The sequence below is a fragment of the Lipotes vexillifer genome, unplaced genomic scaffold (assembly GCF_000442215.2).
Source record: "Lipotes vexillifer unplaced genomic scaffold, Lipotes_vexillifer_v1.1 scaffold490, whole genome shotgun sequence".
In the NCBI taxonomy this organism is placed as follows: Eukaryota; Metazoa; Chordata; class Mammalia; order Artiodactyla; family Lipotidae; genus Lipotes; species Lipotes vexillifer.
Window position 1 is genome coordinate 3,719,594 of NW_006796397.1, and position 22,388 is coordinate 3,741,981.

General features: G+C 37.7%; 1 protein-coding gene across 1 annotated transcript in view; it reads right to left on the bottom strand.

The window, feature by feature from the left end:
* The window catches only part of EVI5 (ecotropic viral integration site 5), a 151,976-nt gene that overhangs the window by 101,083 nt on the left and 28,505 nt on the right, over positions 1-22,388 (bottom strand). Inside the window, exons 6-9 of the mRNA XM_007468538.1 lie at positions 22,067-22,210; positions 21,004-21,093; positions 20,802-20,899; positions 5,803-5,863 (exon numbers count right to left, since the gene is read on the bottom strand). Of these exons, the coding sequence (XP_007468600.1) occupies positions 5,803-5,863; positions 20,802-20,899; positions 21,004-21,093; positions 22,067-22,210 (393 nt within the window). The remainder of the gene's footprint in view (positions 1-5,802; positions 5,864-20,801; positions 20,900-21,003; positions 21,094-22,066; positions 22,211-22,388) is intronic.

Below are 22,388 nucleotides of genomic sequence, written 5' to 3' on the forward strand. Positions count from 1 at the left end.
CTTTAGTAGTGAGCATACTTGCCTAGGAAACCACTAGTCTGGGTCAACACACTGACAATGCTTGAGTCTGCACCTCAGCCAGTAAATATGACCAAAGAAAAATAAAACGGTAAAGTTTATTTCAATTAACAACCACTAAATTCAGTTGGACTCTAAATGCATCCTAGAGTAATGTGTTTCCTTAGTGCATTCCTTCTCCCACCTTCTTAGATCACTATTTCATACTTTCTCCTCTGTCTTCAAACCAGCAACCCTCCACGCTACTGTCACTCTCAGATGATAATCTTGTTTCTGATTTCAGTGAAAAAATTGAAGCAATCACAACAGAACTTCACAACATCCCACAACCAACATCTTACCTACATTTTTGCCCATATATTTTACATTCTCTTGCTCTTTTTTAAAAATTTATTTATTTATTTATTTATTTATTTATTTATGGCTGCATTGGGTCTTCATTGCTGCACGCAGGCTCTCTCTAGTTGCAGTGTGCTCATAAGATGTGGTTGTTTTGGTGTTGATTCTTTTTTTGAGCCGGGGATACTCTTCGTTGCGGTGCACAGGCTTCTCATTGCATTGGCTTGTCTTGTTGTGGAGCATGGGCTCTAGGTGCGTAGGCTTCAGTAGTTGGGGCACACAGGTTTCAGTAGTTGTGGCTCATGGCTCTACAGAGCAGGCTCAGTAGTTGTGGTGCATGGGCTTAGCTGCTCCATGGCATATGGGATCTTCCCAGACCAGGGCTCGAACCCGTGGCCCCTGCATTGGCAGGCGGATTCTTAACCACTGTGCCACCAGGGAAGTCCCCTTTCTTTAGCATTTGACACAGTAAATGGCTCTCTCTTTCTGAAACACTCTTTTCTCTTGGCTTCTAGGACATTATATTTCCCTGGTGTTCTCCTACTTTGCTGATTGGCTCTTGGTCTTCCTAACTTTTATTTATTTATTTTTTTTTTTTTGCGGTATGCGGGCCTCTCACTGCTGTGGCCTCTCCCGCCGCGGAGCACAGGCTCCGGACGCGCAGGCTCAGCGGCCATGGCTCAGGCTCAGCGGCCATGGCTCACGGGCCCAGCCGCTCCGCGGCATGCGGGATCCTCCCAGACCGGGCGCGAACCCGTGTCCCCTGCATCGGCAGGCGGACTCCCAACCACTGCGCCACCAGGGAAGCCCCTTCCTAACTTTTAAATGTTGGCTTACTCTCAGGCTTAATTCTTGTACTCTTCTGTTTTATCTATATCCATTCCCCAGGTAATCTCATCTACTCTCATGGCTTTTAATATGATCATGTCAATAACTGTCAAATTTTTATTTCCAGCTTGTCCTCTCTTAACTCCAACTTTAAATAAAGTCCCCTACATACAAACCTTCAAGTTGTGAACTTTCAAAGATTTGAACGTGCGTTCTTAAAACTGCAGCTTGCCCTCCGTCTCTTATTGATGACAATCCTTCAGCTCTACCATCTTCCATCTCCTCTCCCTCCTCCAGTCAGTAATTCTTCTTGCCTGTTCACTTAAAGCCAGCCCCTGTATGCCAGCTGTGGTACTGTACTACTGTACTTTTCAAGGTACAGTACTATAAAATTAAAAATGTTTATTTTTTTGCTTGTTTCTTTATGTATCATTTGTGTGAAAAGCATTATAAATCTATTACAGTACAGTACTATATAGCCGACTGTGTTAGTTGGGTACCTAGGCTAACTCTGTTGGACTTTACAAACAAACTGAACTTACAGACGCACTCTCTGAACAGAACTCATTCATACACAGGGGACTTACTGTATTTCAAGGAGCTACTTGAACAGCTCGTGGGCATCTCATACTTAATATAACCAAAACTGGGGCTCTTGGTATTCCTCCTGTAGACTTTCCCATTGCAGGTACTGGGAACTGCATTCTTCTAACTGCTCAGGCCAAAGTCCTTGATTTCTGTCCCTCTGACACCTCCACAATCAGCTATACCTTTAAAACCTATTCAGAATCCAATAATTTCTTAACACTTCAGTCCAAGCCACCACCACCCCTCGCCTGCATTACTTCACCAGCTTTCTACTTAATATCCCTGCTTCTGCTCTTACCCCCTGCAATATACTCTCAACACAGCAGCCAGAAGATGCACTGAAAACTTAAGTCAGATCTTGTCCTTCTCTACTGAAAACCCCAGTGGCTCACCAGAGTAAAAGCTAAAGTCTTCACGTGTTCAGCAACTCCCTACATTATCTGCAATGTGCAACACCTTACCTCCTTTCACTTCCCTCATCTTCATGTTGTCCCATCACTACTCCGCATCAGCACGCTCCTGGACCAGACCCTGCTCTCCTTATATATCTAGCTCCTTCACTTCCTTCAGGTCTTTATTCAAAGGTAACCTGGTCAACTTCTCTAAACTTTTAATCTGAACACTATCATTTTATTTTCCCTTCCCTAAGATATTTTTTTCCTCTGTTTAACACTTCACCCATCTAAAACACTGTACATTTTACTTATTGTCTGATTTCCATACTAGAGTATAGTACCACAAGGGCAGGAATTGGTCTGTTTCATAAACACATATCAAGTGCCTAGAACAGTGTTTGGGTATGTAGCAGGCACTGTAAATATCTGTTAAATGAATGACTTCTTAAATAAATTAAGCTATTATATCCCCACTGGATTTTATTAAGTAGCTATTCATTTTTTAGTGAAAAGTTTTTAATGCCACAAAAAATGGGCATCCAAATCCTTCCTACATCACAATACATTAAAGTCTCTCTTGCAAAGTGGTAGTGTGTATACACTGAAGAACATGTATGGGTCTAAGACTAACCCAAATCAGAGTTCAAACTCTTGACTTCTACCACTTTCTGTCAGTATGACCACTAGCTTATTATTTGAGCTTTCTGATCCTTAGTTTCTTCATAGAAAGATAAAGAACCCTTTCATAAGGTTACTGGAAGAATAAAAGGAGATAATGTATGTAAATTATCCTTCATATATTAAGTGTTGAATAAATGTGTCAGTAGTAGTACTTTATATTGATTGTTCAATATAATTCCTGGATGACTTAGATAATACTTGTCATGTTTTTTTATGTTAGGCAGTGAAAAACACAGATGTTTTTATATTACGCTCTAGTTTTCAGCATATCTGGAATATTTCGTAATTTTTGAAATAAGAAAAAATATCCAAATTCTGACTAAAAACCAGTCAGAATTTCTAACTCCTCTTCACAGGGCTTAAATCTCTATACCCCAAAACACAAATTTAAACATAAATTCATATGTCTATCTTAAACAGAGTAGGGGATAAAGGCTCTTCTTTTTTTAAAGATTTGTGGTTTATCCCAATATAAGCTAGAACTTTAATATTTCTTACCTCCTCCCCCCTCAGGTGGAACATCAAGAGATTGGAAGAAGATACTGACAAAGGTGTTTCTATTAACAAAAAATTTCGCACAGTAAAATGTAAGATCTACCGTATGAAATCGTTATTATCAAAATCTTCCTGTAACACTTTCAGAGAAGGAATGGAAAATACTTGAAAGTCACCGTCTTGATCAGGGAGCTGACAGGTATAATTCTTAGCGTAAAGGTCATTGACCCGAAGGTCAAACCTTAAACACATGTCACAGCATCAAAGGCTGATTTTTTACTTCTATATCAAAACATCACATAATTATGATCATACTACTTGTGTAAAGAACAGTTTAAGATTATCTCCCTGAAGGCTTTTGAGGAGAACCAAGGCAAGAAAGTACTAGTTTAACAGAATTCATTCCCTTGTAAAAGGGCCCTTGGGGGAGGGGAAGGGAATTGAATAAGGAAGTGACATTTCCCAATGAAGAGAGAGGCTCCATGATACATGGCTAATTAACTGTAAATAAGGTGGTCTTCTGGTTGGGAATGAGATGAATTGCCAGGTCCAACTTAAAAATCAGACATATGCAAACATGAAGTTAAAAAAGTACAGTTACACAAAAATTGTTTTGGCTTTGCCCTTCAGAGGGCAGGAGGAATGAAGAAAGGAATGAAAATGGTACAAGAGTAAAAAAAAAGAACTGTGGAAACAAGATTTTATAAAAGGAACTATCTCTGAGATCAGCGTATTTATTTACCCAATGCACTCCACTAACTTTTAAAAATTTTTCCCCCCAGATTCTTCTCTATAAACAACTTTGTGCCATCTGTTTTTGCCTAAGACATACTCAAAAGTATTTTGTGAGGTATATGAACTATAACTTTCCCCAAAAATCAAAATTTGAAAAAAACTGCAAATATAGGCTAACGTCTGCTAGATCTTTTTGAAAAGGCCTTTGCTATTCCTACATTCATGTGACAATTAAAAAAAAAACTTCTTCAAGCGCAAGGATTGTTCATAGAACTGTTAATTTATTTTTATTTTTTTATTTTTTGCAACTACAAGCATGATGAAATGAACAGGATGGCTTCCCCATCCTCAGATTCTTGATTTGCAGTTCCAAATATTCATGGTATGCAATAACCCATACTCTCTCCCCACTCATCAGGATGATGTACTTTTTACTTTCAGTAGGTTGAAGTGGAGGGTATGATTTAATATTACCCTTACTCATGGAACCTAAAAGAAAAGCAAATGGTACAGCAGCAGGTGGGTGACAGAACAAAAAAAAAGAGGGAAAAACATCCACAGGGATCTTTTCCTTCTCTCCTCCTCTCTCTCTCTGAAGAAAATGTATAAGTATCTATTTCCAACAGATAGTGAGTAGGTGATAGAAACGGAAATAAAACATCTATAAAAGCGAGACAGAGTTGATGAGGGAAGAGACTGTCTCCCAGAAGGCTTCTGAGCAGGATTATGGTAAGAAAGAGTAGTAATTTAACAGAACCCATTCCCTAGTAAAAAGGCATGTGGGGTGTGAGTAAGGAAGTGTTATTTTATAGCAAGGCTAAATTAATACACGGGTAGGGAATTGTAAATAAGATGGTCATCAAATGTCTTGCCAGGTTGAAGTAAAAAATCAGACACATCCAAATATACAGTTTTTTTTTTTTAAGTGGAGTCTTTCAATAAATTTGTTTTTTTGTTTCTTTTTTTCTTTTCTTTTTTTTTCAGGCAGTTGGGGGGAAAATAAAAGGTAAGGAATTGGATCAGCCAGTCACTGAGTTCCTTCACTAACTCATGCTTCTACTCATTATCCCCATCCTGAACTATCAGCATAAATGCCAATTCAATTTTCCTTAACACCCAGCTCACACAATGCCAAAGATCCTCAACAATTTCTGGCCTACAGGGATACAAACAAGAATTTTAAGGTACACGTGGGAATTTACATGTCCTTCAAATTGAAAATCTACGTGTTTCTCTGAACAGTAATTCAAAAATAATCTTTGGTTAGCAATGAGAAAATTTAATAAGTCAAAGCTTTATGCATCTTTAAGGCAGCCATAATTAGTTCTAATGCAATGATCTACTCTATTAGGTCTCCTTTATACTATACTGCTGTTAGTCTCAGCATGTTACAGATTATATTCTCTATAACTTTTTAAAACATGCTTAAATGAAATGATAATTATCTTCCCCAAAGAAGTATTTTCTCCTGATGACCCACCAATAAGTCCAGAAAAAGGAAGCTGCTTTCTTTCACACTAGAACAAAAACCACTTCAGATCAGTTTTTGAAATGTCTGTTTTTAACTATAATCTAGTGGGATGGTAAATTTATCAATAAATAAATACAAACATCATTGCTAAATTTATAACAGGTAATAAATATATCAACATAACATCTATTGCCAAATAACTGACTTTAATGAATTTATGTTCAGTACTTTTACAAGTCCTAAGACGCTTACTTTAATTTCAACTTGTTCTTCCATTTCTTTAGTTTTTATTGTAGTATATTCCTTTTCAAGCCTGAGAAAGAAAAAAAGAAAAGTTAAAGGTATGCTTTCATTCCAAACTAGTTACGGAAATTATAAAATTTAAAACCATATATTAACACAAAATACAATTTTGCTATGTTCCCCCAACTTATGACGAGATACTTGAAATCAGAAAAATCATCTCAATAGTCACACAGGTTATCACACAAAAAAAAATTACTTCAAAAATAACAAATATAAGAACCACACAAAAGTAAACTTTAGAAAGTAAAATGCTATAAAGCACCAGAGAACTGAGTTTAGAGATTCTATTCAGCCCTTAACTTACAGAAGAAGCACAAACCCTTCCCTCTCAAATTAAAATACACTGATAAAGTTCAACTGGATCTTAACTAAACTTGACTAGAAATTTGTAAGGGGAGAAAAGGAACTCTTCCTAACAAAAAAATTCCAGTTAATAAATGTAGAAAGAATGAGGCAAATATAAAAATCACCATTAGAACTCCACAATAAATAACTGCCATAGGCAAGAAAAATGAATGAATGCTAAAATTAGTGGGTAAAAGTTTAATAAGCACAGTCTCAAAGTATCTCTCCCCAAATATTTACTAATTACAAAGGAAAAAATAGTAAATTTATAGTACAGGATCTTAGCAGACAGCCAAATGATGAAGGTTAACGTCACCAGTAATGCATACTGACATGACACACACCCTGTTAAAAAGTACTGAGAAAGGCAGCACCTCACCTCTGTGGTATCCTTCCCAATAATGCATATCCTCAATCTAATCAAGAGAAATCATCAAACCCCAACTGAAGGACATTCTAAAAAATATTTGACCAGCTCGCATCAGAAATGCCAAGGTCAGAAAAGACAAGAAAAGACTGAAGAACTGTCACGGACTGTAGGAGACAGAAATGACAAACAAATGCAAGGTACTATTTTTGCACCTCTACTATAAACACAAAATTATCTTAAAAAATTATCGGCCATCCAAAAATTAGTCCTACCAAATTATTTTTATACCTTACTCTCAATCAAAAATGTTAATAACAAGTTAAACCCTCCAAATAATAACCAGGCCCCACATAACTTATAGCTTCTTTTAAAAATCAAGTTCTCCCTCAAAGGACAAGAATCTATTATTTACTATGTATAATTTCATTTACCTCACAGAACATTTTTTTTATTGTGGTAAAATACACATAACAAACTTTACCATCTTAACTATTTTTAAATGTACAATTCAGTGGTATTAAATACATTTATAATGTTGTGCAGCCATCACCACCATCATGTCCACAGCTTTTTTCATCTTATAAAACTGAAACTCTGTACCTATGGAACAATAACACCCCATTTCCCCCTCTCACCAGGCCCTGGCTACAACCCTTTTACATTCTGTCTATGTGAGTCTGACAACACTAAGTATCTCATATAACTGGAATCATACAGTATTTGTCCTATTGTGACTGGCTTATTTCACTTAGCATAATGTCCCCATAGTTCACACATATTATACCATACATTGAGCGTCTCTTTATGTGCTAACTGACCATTTATATCTCTTCTTTGGAGAAATGTCTATTCAAATCCATTGTCCATTTTTTAATCCAGCTGTTTAGTTTTGGGCTGTTGAGTTTTAAGAGTTCTCTATATATTCTAGATATTAATCTTTTTTTTTTTTTTTTTTTTGCGGTACGCAGGCCTCTCACTGTTGTGGCCTCTCCCGTTGCGGAGCACAGGCTCCGGACGCACAGGCTCAGCGGCCATGTCTCACGGGCCTAGCCGCTCCGTGGCATGTGGGATCTTCCTGGACCGGGGCACGAACCCGTGTCCCCTGCATCGGCAGGCGGACTCTCAACCACTGCACCACCAGGGAAGCCCTGGATATTAATCCTTTATCAGATATGTGATTTGCAAACATTTTCTCCCATTCTGTGGGTTGCCTTTTTCTGTTGAGTGTCTTAGAATATACAAAAATTTTCTCAAAGTACAGTAATATTTTATTTTTAAATTTTATGAGCCTCTAATGGATAGAACTTCTCTGAATTTTTTATTTTTATGTTTTCTTCCAGTTTTATTGAGATATAACTGACATACAGCATCATATAAGTTTAAGGTGTACAGCATAATGATTTGACTTATATACATCATGAATTATTACCACAATAAGTTTAGTGAACATCCATTACCGCATATAGATTAAAAAAATTTATTTATTTACTTTATTTATTCTTGGCTGCCTCGGGTCTTCCTTGCTGCCTGCGTGCTTTCTCTAGTTGCGGCAAGCGGAGGCTACTCTTCGTTGCAGTGCATAGGCTTCTCATTGTGTTGGCTTTTCTTGTTGTGGAGCACAGGCTCTAGGCATGCAGGCTTCCATAGTTGTGGCTCGCGGGCTCCAGAGCGCAGGGTCAGTAGTTGTGGCGCATGGGCTTTGTTGCTCTGTGGCATGTGGGAACTTCCCGGACCAGGGCTTGAACCCTTGTCCCCTGCATTGGCAGGCGGATTCTTAACCACTGCGCCACCAGGGAAGCCCCAACCTGTTACATTTTTTAATTAAAGTTGTTCCACTCTAGGGCTTAAAATAGAAAAAAAAATTTTTTTCCTTGTGATGAGAACTCAGAATTTACTCTCTTAACAACTTTCATATATAATGTACAGCAGTGTTACCTATCTTTATCATGTTATACATTACATCCCCAGTACTTACTTATCTAAAAACTGGAAGTTTGTGCCTTTTGACTGCCTTTATCAATTCCCCTTCTTTTGGCCCCCACTTCTAGTAACAACAAATCTGATCTCTTTTTCTATGAGCTTATTTGTTTCTGAAATATAACTGACCTTCAACACTATGTTAGTTCCTGGTACACAACATAGTGACTTGACATTTCTATACATTTCAAAAGGATCACCTAACAAAGCTATTACATAACTACTGACCATACTCTCCACACTGTACATTTCACACTGAGGACTCATTTTGTGACTGAAAATTTTTACCTCTTAATATCCAAATTTTAAATTTTTCATGAACTTTAGTTTGTCTATTTTTTCTTTTGTTGTCTGTGCCATTGGTGTCATATGCAAGATATCATTGCCAAATCCAAAGTCATGAAGCTTTTGCCCTATGTTTTCATCTAAGAGTTTTAGTTTTAGTTCTTATATTTAGATCTTTGATCCATTTTGACTTAAATTTTGCATACGGTGTTAGGTGAGGTTCCAACTTCATATTTTCGCACGTGGATATCCGGTTTTCTCTGTACCATTTGTTGAAAGACAGTCCTTTCCATACTGAATGGTCTCAGCATCCTTGACAAAAATCATTTGATCATGTATGTAAGGGCTTATTTCTGTTTTTATTCCAGTGCCAACCTGTTTTGATTACTGTAGCTTTGCAGTAAGTTTAGAAATCAGGATGTGTGAGTCCTCCAGCTTTGTTTTTCTTGTTCAAGATTACTTTGGCTATTTGGGGTCCTTTAAGGTTCCATATGAATCTTAGAATGGGGTTTTCTATCTGCAAAACAAATGTCATCAGTATTTTGATAAGGACTGCACTGAATCTGTAGATCATTTTGTGTAGTACTGACATCTTAAGATTGTCTTCCAATCCTTGAATATGGGATGTGTTTCCATTTGTTTATATATTTAATTTCTTGCAGTAATGTTTTGACGTTTTCACTGTACAAGTCTTTTGCCTCCTTGGTTAAGTTAATTCCTAAGTATTTCTTCTGATGCTACTGAAAAATAAAACTTTTTCACTGATCCACTGGTTGTTTAAGACTGTGTTGTTTAATTTCCAAAAAATTGCTGTTTCCGGTTTTACTTCTGTTATTGATATCTAACTTCAACTTGTTACAGCTAGAGAAGATATTTTGTACATCTCTTAAAATCTACTGAGATTTAATAGTGTTGTTGTTATTGGGTAGAGTGTTCTGCGTATCCCAATTAAATATAGTTGGTTTATTGTGTTGAGTCCTCTATTTCCTTACTTATATTCTCTGGTTGTTCTATCCATTACTGAGCGTGGGATATTGAAGCCTCCAACAACTACTGTAGAACTGTCCATTTCTCACTTCATCTGTCCATTTTTGCTTCATATATTTTGATAGTCTGTCATTGGTGTATAAATGTTTATAATTTTAACACCTATTGCTATATTGAACCTTTCATTAATATATACTACCTGTCTTTGTCTCTTGGAAACTTTTAAAATTTAAAGTCTGTTTTGTCTGACATTACTATAGCGACCTCTGCTCTGTTTTGTTTACTATTTGCATGGAATATCTTTTCCCAACCTTTCGCTTTCAATCTATTTGCATCTATGGATCTAAAATGAGTCACCTGTAGATAACATGTAGTTGGATCATGTGGTTTTCCCCATTCTGCCAATCTATGTCTTTTGGAGAGTTTAATTCATTTACTTTTATAGTAAGCACTGATAAGGAAGGGCTTACTGTCATTTTGCTATTTGTTTTCTATATGCCTTGTAGCTTTTTTTGTCCCTCATTTCCTGCATTATTGTTGTCTTTAGTGTTTAGTTGGTTTTTTTGTAGTGAAATGCTTAAATTCTTTTCTAATTTCCTATTGTATATATTCCATTATTATTTTCTTTGTGGTTCCATGGAGATTATATTAACATTCTAAAGTTATAATACTCTAATTTGAATTTATAGCAGCTTAACTTCAATAATATACAAGAACTCTGCTCTTTTATAGCTTCTTTCCCACCCCTTTTGGTTACTGGTCACAAAAACATGTATTTATACATTGTGTGCCCCAAAACACAAACTAATGATTCTTTTAAATCTATTAGTCTCCTAAATAATGTAGAAAACAAGATTTGGAGCTACAAACAAAAATTACAATACTAGTAGCTTTCAGACTAATAATTGCTTTTTTTTAAATGTATTAATTTATTAAATCATGTAGAAAACAAAAAGTGGAGTTACAATCCACTGTTGTTAATAATAGCTTTCATAATTGCCCATGTGTTTGCCTTAATTAAGACGTTCATTTTGTGAGATGACTTTGAGTTACTGTTTCGTGAGTGTCCTTTCATTTCACCCTGCAGAAATGAGTATTTCCTGAAGGGCAGATCTAGTGATAATGAGCTTAGCCTTCATTTACCTGGGAATGTCTCGATTTTCCCCTCACTTTTGAAAGACAGTTTTGCCAGATACAGGATTCCTGACTGTTTTTCCTTTTAGCACTTCGGATATAAAGGCCCACTTGTCTTCTGGCCTCCAAAGTGTCTGATGAGAAGTATGTTTATAATCTTATTGAGAATCCCATGTACATAATGATTGACTTCTCTTTTGCTGCCTTCAAGATTTGCTCTCTCTTCGCCTTTTGCAAGTCTGATTATAATGTGTCTTGGTGTGGGGTCTTTCTTACACCACTTTACTTGGAGTTCAATGAGCTTCTTAAATGTTTATATTCATCTTTCAACAAATTTGTTAAGTTTTCAGCCATTATTTCTTCAAATATTCTATCCCGCCGCCCCACCTTCTCAGATTCCCACAATATGTATGTTGGTCTACTTGATGGTATGCCACAGATCCCTTAGGCTCTGTTCATTTTTCTTAGGTCTTTTTTGTTGTTGCTATTCCTCGAACTCAGTTATTTCCAGTATCCTATCTTCAGGTTCACTTATTCTTCTACCTGCTCAAATCTGCCTTTCAATCACTCTAGTGAACTTTTCATTTCAGTTATTGTACTTTTCAGATCCAGAATTTCTTTTTGGTTTCTTTTTAGATTTCCTATCCCTTTACTGATATTTCCATTTTGTTCATACATCTTTGTTACTTTTCCCACAGCTTCCTTTATTTCTTTGAGCATCTTTTTTTTGTTTTTTGTTTTTTTTGTTTTTTGTTTTTTGCGGTACGCGGGCCTCTCACTGTTGTGGCCTCTCCCGTTGCGGAGCACAGGCTCCGGATGCGCAGGCTCAGCGGCCATGGCTCACAGGCCTAGCCGCTCCGCAGCATGTGGGATCTTCCCGGATCAGGGAACAAACCCGTGTCCCCTGCATCGGCAGGCAGACTCTCAACCACTGCGCCACCAGGGAAGCCCTCTTTGAGCATCTTTTAAAGTCTCTATCTACCAAATATGCCATGAAGTTTCCTTCAGATACAGTTTATTTTCTTCCTGTGAATGGGCCATATTTTCCTGTTTCTTTACATGCCTTGATTTTGTTGCTGTTGAAAACTAGACATTTGAATCTAGTAATGTGGTAACTCTGAAAATCAGATTCTCCCCCTCCCCAGGATTTGCTGGAGGGTTTTTTGTTATTGTTTTTGTCTTTTTTTTTTTCGGTATGCGGGCCTCTCACTGTTGTGGCCTCTCCCGTTGCAGAGCACAGTCTCTGGACGCGCAGGCTCATGGGCCCAGCCGCTCTGCGGCATGTGGGATCTTCCCGGACAGGGGCACGAACCCGTGTCCCCTGCATCAGCATGCGGACTCTCAACCACTGCGCCACCAGGGAAGCCCTGTTTTTGTCTTTTTGGTTGTTATAGGCTGTCTCTGTGTTGATGACCAACCTGAGCTGTAAACTTTTGGTATCCGTAGGTCTTTTCTGAGGCTCTCCCTTGGGCATGCACAGTCACGTTTCAATTTTCTCCATATATGCAGTTGTTTTTGAACGTCCTAGTCTTTTGTGTCTGGCTCCCAAAAGCGGAAAAAGAAAAAAATGAAGGGGAGAAAAGGGCACGAGCCCTTTAAATCTCTGGGCAGTCTCTTCAGCCAGAGGAAGAGGTGCAACAACAGTGGAGAGAGGTGCGACATCAATGGGGAGATGTGCAACAATAACTTCTTTGCACCTGTCCGATCAAAAACAGTGATCAGGAATCAGAGCACAGATCCCCAATATGTGGAGGACATGGTCTTTTTTGCCCACCCTGACTCCCATAAGCTGCATGCAGGCTGTTCCAGGAATACAAGCACAGCTGCCTGTCAGTGGCTAAGGGATAGAGAATGGGTAATGTGCTAAGAGCTGAACTGATCAAATTAACTGCAATTTACCATGCCTACCCCTAGAAGTTATAAGTCTTCAATAGACTTCAGAGTTCCAAAATAGTTAACATCAGACAGATTCTACCAGTGCAAATACTGTCTAGGTGGCAGACAGATTCCTGGTGCTTCCTACTCTGCCATCTTTTCACAATCTTCTGTCCACAGTGACTATGTAATATGCCAATTTTGAGGCTTAGAAAGAAGGAGAAACTTGCCTAAGGTCACACCCTTAACTGCTACACTGCTATGTCTCTTACTTTGGTATGTCTAAAAGAATACAGGATATTCAAAAAAATTTTGATTCTAAGAAAGTGCGAAACATTTTGAACAATGGCTGCACTATTGAAATAACCTTACAGCCTTCACAAATGACTACTGTGAAGCAGATATTTTGTAATGTATTGTGATAAATGTCATCATTACTCATTCACAAACCTAAAACAAAACACTATGAGTTATCATTTAATCCTTGATTCCCAATTCAGTCATCAAGCATGTTCAATTCAACCACCTTAACACTGCTCTAAAATTCAGTATTACTTTTTCATCTGCACTGATAATTTTTTTAAATAAACTTTATTTTTTAGAACGGTTTTAGATTTACAAAATAATTAGGGGAGTAGAGTTTCTATAAACCCCATCCCCAGTTTCTCCTAGGTTTAAACCTTACATTAGTATAGTACATTTATGACAATTAATGAACCAATATTAATACATTATTAACAACTAAAGTCCATATTTTGTTCAGGTTTCCAAAGTTTTAGGCTAATGTTCTTTTTCTACTCTAGGATCCCATCCAGGATACCACACTACATTTAGCTGTCACGTCTTCTTAAAGTCCCATGGTTAGGACAGTTTCTCAGACTTTCCAAGTTTTTGATGACCCTGACAGTTTGAGGAGTACTGGTCATCAGGTATTCTGTAGAATGTCCCTCAACTGGGATTTGTCTCATGCTTTGCTCATGATTATATTGGTATTATGGGTTTTGGGGGAGGAAGACCACAGAGGTAAGTCCCATTTTCATCAAAGGTATAATCTATCAACAGGATACCACTGTTGATGTTGACCTTGATCACCTGGCTGAGGTATGATCAGGTTTCTGCAAGCCTAATTCCAAGTAGCTGCAAAGCTACCTCCCTCTCCCTTCACTGGTAGTGTTTTTAGGCCTTTGTTGTGGCTTATCTAAATTACTAGAGGAATCTTTTAATTGTTCTTGCTACTTGCCAGTTTCTTAACTCAATCTTTTCTAAACACTATTACCAGAGTGGTATTTTGGGGGGACTTCCCTGGTGGCACAGTGGTTAAGAATTGGCCTTTCAATGCAGGGGACATGGGTTCGAGCCCTGGTCCTGGAAGATCTCACATGCTGTGGAGCAACTAAGCCCATGCGCCACAACTACTGAGCCCGCACTCTAGAGTCCGTGAGCCACAACTACTGAGCCCACGCGCTACAACTACTGAAGCCCGTGCTCCACAACAAAAGAAGCCACCGCAATGAGAAGCCTGCGCACCACAACGAAGAGTAGCCCCCACTTGCCTCAACTAGAGAAAGCCCATGTGCAGCAACAAAGACCCAACACAGCCAAAAAATAAAAACAAATAAATTAATTAATTAAAAAAAAATCAGGGCTTCTCAAAAAACAGTCTGAAAACCACCTAGTAGTTCTTAATTTAAAAAATAATAATAAGACTCAGTGGATTCACACAGATATAAATAAATAAATAAGCAACCAAGCAAGCAAAGAGATAAAAAAAGAATGGAAACCTCTTCCTTATACTAGAGTGCCAATTAATAAGGAAGGAATGAGGGAGTGGACACAAATTACTTACTCATAAAAGACAAAATAATAACTTTATAGTAGTGAAATCTGGCAGACATCACCTTATTAACCAAGTGATCAAAGCTAACATCATCTTCCTTAAAAAAGTAAAAGTAGAGCTACCATATGATCCTGCAATCCCACTCCTGGGCATATATCTGGAGAAAAACATAAGCTGAAAAGATACATGCACCCCAATGTTCATAGCAGCATTATTTACAATACAAGACATGGAAGAAACCTAAGTGTCCATTAACAGATAAATGGATAAAGAAGATGTAGTAATATACACACTATGGACTATTACTCAGCCTTAAAAAAGAATGGAATAATGCCATTTGCAGCAACATGGATGGACATAAAGATTATCATACTAAGTGAACTGAAGTAAGCCAGAGAAAGGCAAATAGCATATGATATTGCTTGTATGTGCAATATAAAAAAATGATACAAATGAACTTATTTATAAAACAGAAACAGACTCACAGACATAGAAAACAAACTTATGGTTACCAAAGCGGGGAGAATAAATTAGGAGTTTGGGATTAAAATATACACATTACTATACATAAAATAGATAACCAACATGGACCTACTGTATAGCACAGAGAACTATACTCAATATCTTGTAATAACCTATAATGGAAGAGAATGTAAAAAAAGAATATATATATATATACACATATATATATATGTGTGTGCATGTGTGTGTGTATATATATATATATATATATATATATATATATATATATATCTGAATCACTTTGCTGTACACCTGAAACTAACACAACATTGTAAATCAACTATATTTCAATAAAAATTTAAAAATAAATAATTGATTTTTTTTAAAAAGGTAACATCATCAATATTGAGACAAGCCAAGATTGATGAGAAGACACAATATTATTGGTATACCTGCCAAAAATGTGCAACCTGAATCTAATAATGAGGAAATGTTAGATAAACCGAAATTGTCGGATCTTCTACAAAATAACTAGCCTGTACTCTTCAAATATATCAAGGTCAAGAAACACAAAGCATTGAGAGAGCATTTCAGATTAAAAGAGACTGAACCGACACTATTTACAATACAAACATGGAAGACTTAATGCAATACACAGGACTTCCCTGGTGGCACAGTGGTTAAGAATCCACCTGCCAATGCAGGGGACATGGGTTCGAGCCCTGGTCTGGGAAGATCCCACAAGTTGTGGAGCAACTAAGCCCATGCACCACAACTACTGAGCCTGCGTGCTGCAACTACTGAAGCCAGCATGCCTAGAGCCCGTGCTCCACAACACGAGAAGCCACCGCAAGAAGTCTGCGCACCACAACGAAGAGTAGCCCCCACTCGCTGCAAGTAGAGAAAGCCCGCATGCAGCAATGAAGACCCAACACAGCCAAAAATAAATAAAATTAAATCTTTAAATAAATAAAGAAATAAACAAATTGCAATACATGATCCTGGAGGGTCTGGAGTGGATACAGGACCCAGGGGGTAAGGGATTAAGGGTGGGGAGTGGGTAGAAGTTGGGGATGGGAGGAGGAGATTGTTGTAAGGAATATTACTGGGACAAGTGGTAAAATCTGAACTTCTTTTATGGATTAGAATACTATTATATCTATGATAATTTCCTGATTTTGATTAACTGCTGACTTCGGTTTAAAAAAAAAAAAAAGCTCTGTTCTTAGGAAGTACATATTCAAGTATTTAAGGAAAAAGGGCACAATATCTCAACTTACTCTAAAATGTGTCCTCCCAAAAATAATGGATATGGATTTTACTTACACACACACACACATATTATTTTATTTATATATATGCATGTATGTGTGTAGGGGGAAATAAAACAAATGCGGCAAAATGTAAACAATTGGTGAATTTGGATAAGTGGCATAAGGGAGTTCCTTGAGGTATATTTGTAACTTTTTAAAAAAGTTTAAAAGTATACCAAAATAAAAATTACAACAAAAGAAGCCAAAGGCTAAGACTGCTTGCTTGCAACATTCATATCTTAAAGAAACCTCTAAACCACATGTCAGTGATTAGTGAGCAGTTGAAACATGGCTAATAGAACTGATTTAATGAATCTTTAATTCTATTTAAATAGCCACATACAGGTAGTGGCTACCATACAGGACAGCACAGCTTTAAATACCCCTAGGTTCCCACCACGTTTCAAACTTCACTGCCTATTACACTCCCATTTGCCTACGGTACAGTCACACTGGCTTTTTACTGTTCTTAAACATATCAATCATTCTTATTTCATTCATTACATTTACTGCTCTCTCAGCATGAAATATACTTGCCCAGATAATCACATGGCTCCCTCTCTCACTTCCTTCAGCTGTCTGCTCAAATGGTGCTTTATCAGTCTGTGTGCCCTATCCTGAGTTTTCTATCTAAAAAAAGCACCCCATCACTTCCATGTCCTTCATCCTCCTTTAGTTTTCCTTCATGGCACTGCCACTGATGGACATGATACTGTATATTTATTCAGAAGCTGCTCCATTTGATTTTTCTCGCTTTGCTTTCTCAGGGCACACTCCTTCTGGGGCAAGTCATTCTGAAATTGTACCTTTTGTTTGGAACTCCAGAGGTTTTTATATCTCAAAGTCAGTCTTCTGCACTTCTGTAAGTTCCACAAAGGAGGAACTCCCTCTCTGTAGTCATCATTTAACCCCAGCAACTGGAAACATAAGTTCTTTAAAACTATACTCTGGTGCCCTCTCCTTCAGAAAACAACCTGAGGGCTTCCCTGGTGGTGCAGTGGTTAAGAACCTGCCTGCTAATGCAGGGGACAAGGGTTCGAGCCCTGGTCTGGGAGGATCCCACATGCCGCGGAGCAACTGGGCCCGTGAGCCACAACTACTGAGCTTGCGCGTCTGGAGCCTGTGCTCCGCAAGCAAGGCTGCAATAGTGAGAGGCCTGCGCACCGCAATGAAGAGTGGCCCCCGCTTGCCACTAGAGAAAGCCCTCGCACAGAAACGAAGACCCAACACAGCAAAAATAAATTAATTAATTAATAAACTCCTTACCCCCAACATCTTCTGTAAAAAAAAAAAAAAAAAAAAAGAAAAGAAAACAACCTGAATCTTCATCTTCTGCCATCCTCCTATCCAACCATGTCAGTGGTCTTCAACTTTTTTTTCTCATGTACCTGCTAAAAGAATGTTGCCCCTTATATATTTTAAAGAAGTCTAAAAAATTTTTGTTACCTAAGTGCATACAGTTGCAAAAGATGTGATTTATATATGCTTAAATTTTTTCACTACAACTTTAAATGAGACTTATTCGATTTATGGATGTCTACTCTATAACCTAAGCAGCAAAGGCAGTCACTGTTACTAAACCAATGAGTCATATCATATTTACTTTCTCTATCACTAAAGTTCATGTTCTTTTTCAACTCAAATAAGTATATGTGAATACATAACCCCATAACCACCATTCTATTTTTCAATTCTAACTATAAGCAAGATAAGGCAAGCTTGCCAAGCATTTGTCAGCTGGATGAAATAAGAAGCTGCTCCATTTGATTTTTCTTGCTTTGTTCTCTAAGGGCACACTCCTTCTGTAGCAAGGCATTCTGAAATTGTCCCTTTTGTTTGGTACCCCAGAGATTTTTATATCCCAAAGTAATGTACCACAGTAAGAATTGGAGTGACAGGTTTGCCTTACTTTTATAAAGTGGTAGAAGGCAGATTGTAAAAGGGGAGCTAGAAAGGAGAACAAAGATACTGTAACAAAGAACAAACCTGACTCCATATTGGATCTATTCCTTTAGCTCTAAACTTTGAGCTCTGTTGCCTGTTCTTAGTTATGCTGGCTCTGCACCTTTGTAAAAGGATGTTGCCTATAGCCTAAAATATACATGAGAGCCCATTCTCAAGGCTCTGCCTCCCAGGCTTGATCTTTAAAAGTATCAATATAACACTTTTCCATTCATACAGAGATAAAAAGTTGCAGAACAGAGAACAACATTTGTTTTGTTGAGGGTTGATAGGAACATTGTGGCTAGACTCAGGTGGACAACTGGAAAAACAAAGGATTCTGGCACCAAGAAGTCTACAACAACCAGCTACACACTCTCCCCTTTTAGTATTAAAGAGACCTAAATCCTAACTTGGGTAAAATGGTTCACTGGGACACCAGTCCACCATCTTCCTGGTCTTCTGGCTTTGCAAATAAAGTCACTATTCCTTGCCCCAACACCATGTCTCTCGATTTATTGGTCTGTCGTGTGGCGAGTACTACAAGCTTGAACTCAGTAAAAATACCTCTACCATAGGAATATTATCAGGGCAGATATAAGTTAGGAAAGAATGAAAATCTAGTTACCATGCTCTGAACATTTTCCTGGGCCCCAACAGACTAGACTGTGTATGCAGTTTAAAGACACATAGTTTAGGCATCTCTTACATGTTATATTAATAACATGTTATATTGACATCTACCAGACTGTAAATGTAATAGGCTATTTAATTCTGTTCTGCCACCATCCTACCCACAGGAAATTTGAACCTTCTTCAGAGCCAGGTCCAAGTCTAAGTTCATTACATTCTGAGAGTGATACTTAGTAGAAATGGATGACACTCATCTTTGAATACCGATAAAGTATTATTCTCCAGAATATGCATAAACAACTACTAACCACTAAGAAGTAGTCAATGCAGTAAGAAGTAGATACTGCAATAGAAAAGGAAGGGAAGTACCAACAAAAGAAAAAAAAAGGAAGGGAAAGAAAACAGAAGCATATTTGTTACGGTGATCTATAATCAGTGATCTTTGATGTTACTATTGTAAAAAAGATTACAACTTGATGAAGGCTCAAATGATGATTAGCAATTCTTAGCAATAAAGTTTTTTTCTAATAAATTTATTTATTCATTTATTGATTTATTGATTTTTGGCTGCACTGGGTCTTCTTTGCTGCGCATGGGCTTTCTCTAGTTGCAGCGAGCAGGGGCTACTCTTCGTGGCAGTGTGTGGGCTTTTCATTGCGTTGGCTTCTCTTGTTGCGGAGCATAAGCTCTAGGCATGCAGGCTTCAGTAGTTGTGGCACACAGGCTTAGTTGCTCTCCATGGCATGTGGGATCTTCCCAGACCAGGGATCGAACCTGTGTCCCCTGCATTGGCAGGCGGATTCCTAACCAGTGCGCCACCAGGGAAGTCCCAATGAAGTATTTTTAAATTAAGGTCAACAGGCAGAAATTGAGATGGCTCCTAAGATTTTATCAATTATAGAACAGAACAGCTTTTCAGTCAGTAATGTCTCAAAATGATGGTGTGATGTGACTGGTTATTAGAAATTTCACAGGTAATTTATTAACAATAATAGCTGAATATGATAAATTGTCTTTTTTCAAATTAGAGCCAACTAATTTTAATAACATAATTCTTACTCATATTCTAATATACTTTCTGGAGTAGGAATCTCCATGGGAATACGTTGTACATGTTAATGTAATTTCACCTTGCAGCAGCTGTGATACTGAGAACAAGTGTCAGGAATGCTAACAATGACCTCAGGCTAAGATTTATTTAATTGCTGGAAGCTAGAAGAGTAAGAGCTGTTTTTCTTAACTAACACCTTTATCATATTTCAAAAATTAACCTTTACAGGCCAACACTGCATATCTTGAACTTTTATGAAATATATTCAAAGAAAAGTTTCACTAGAAAGTTATACACAGTAAACAAAATTTTAACTTAATGCATACCTCATGCCTATCTTGCTGGTTATGCTAATCTTGAACTTAAATGATAAACTGGGATCAACGAAGAGGAAAAGAAGGTCAGTGACTTAGACCACACCATAAAAGCAGTTTCTAAAATAACAGCACACTCACATATATACACTTACCAGGTTCCTAATTCTAATCAATGTGGAATGGGAAGGGGAGTTTTAAAAGTAATACACAATAATCCCATGCACCACTAGAGCACTATGAAATTCCAATATTAAATTTAGGTTATACTGAAACCAATACCACCAAATAAAACATTACAGCTCTATAAAATGAGGAGGAAATCTGCACTCACCACTAGAATGTTTTGCTTCTTCCATTTAATTTCCTAAATGCATCAACAAACCCCCATAACTAAAAAAACAAAATATAAAATACTTACTTTTTCATTTTTTTTGAGTTATACTTGACTTGGTAAGCTGCCTGGATTAATTTGTCTGTACCACCATCAAACTGATGTGGAATCACCTTCTGAAAGTGCTAAAATACAATAGAAGAAAAACATAAGAATGACTTAGTACCATTTATTATCAATTAATTAATATAAAATCTAGAGACATTCAAGAAATCATGGCCTGGCTTACCTGTAACATGCCTTCCATGTCGAGTTGCATCAGTTCTGCCTGATTCATTTGAAGAACTGCTAATCCTACCCGAAACACAATTTCTAAACCCTGAGGAATCAAATTATAAAGTCAAATTTGTCTTATTCTTCCAAAACAAAAACTAATCATTCAAAAGAATACTAAGGTAAACATTTAGGTATCTAAACAGAGGTGCACACACATTTTCTGTAAAAAGTTGGAGAACAAATGTTTTAGGCTTTATGAGCCCCACCTGTTGCTGTCACAAATAATCAACCCTGCCACTGCAGCTCAAAAGCAGACACAGACATCACATCAACAAATGGTCACGGCTATGTTCCAAGAAACTTTATTTACAGAAATAAGTGGAAGGACAGATTTGGCACGCAAACCAGAAGAAATCAGTACATGAATCATAGCTTGCTGGCTCCAGACTAACCCAACTTAGCTACATTATACAAACTGATCTTCCCAAGATGTAATTAATAACAATTAATAATATTCTTAGGTGCTCTCTATCACTGATCACCTATCCTTACCTTCCTACCTTCTCACTCAAAATATTCAAGACAAAGGATCACTACTACATATCACTGACAATTAGAAGGACTGCCTGCAAGGTGTTCATGGGATAGAAGAAACTTAATTATACTCATTACTTCTTCCTCTTTGGTTAACAGATACATTGCAACAATATTGACTGTAAGGTAGATTTTACCCCTCACTAATTCTCACTAAATCAAAAAGGAGGTGAAACAGAGGTCTGATTAAGAGTGTGGGCTCCAGACTTTGAATGCCTACATCTGAATCCTGGTTACCATACCACTTATGTGTCCATTGACGAGCTACTTAATCTTTCTCTAAATATCAGCTTCCTAATCTCTCATCTATCATCTATCAAATGGGGAGATGAATAGTACTGATAGGGTTGATAAAGGATTAAATGAGATTATCCAGGTAAGCAGTTTAGCATGGAGCACATGGTTCTCCTTTATCGTTGGCCTCATTGCCCAGCTCTCATTAACCCAATGATTTCCCTTGCTCAGTCTGCCCATTAACTCACCTCAGACATAAAGATATCAAATATCCTTGTTGCAATTGGTAGTGGAAAAGTCGTAAGGAAGATAGTCAGAAACCAAGATGATGCATACATTGAGGTATGAAAACTCTGAGACTGAAAATGCACAAAGAGCTCTGGAAGATGCTCCTAAAGGGATGAAAAGAATTTCTTAGTTAAAACATGGTAAGGGCTTCCCTCGTGGCGCAGTGGCTGAGAATCTGCCTGCCAATGCAGGGAACACGGGTTCAAGCCCTGGTCTGGGAAGATCCCACATGCCACCGAGCAGCTAGGCCCGTGAGCCACAACTACTGAGCCTGCGCGTCTG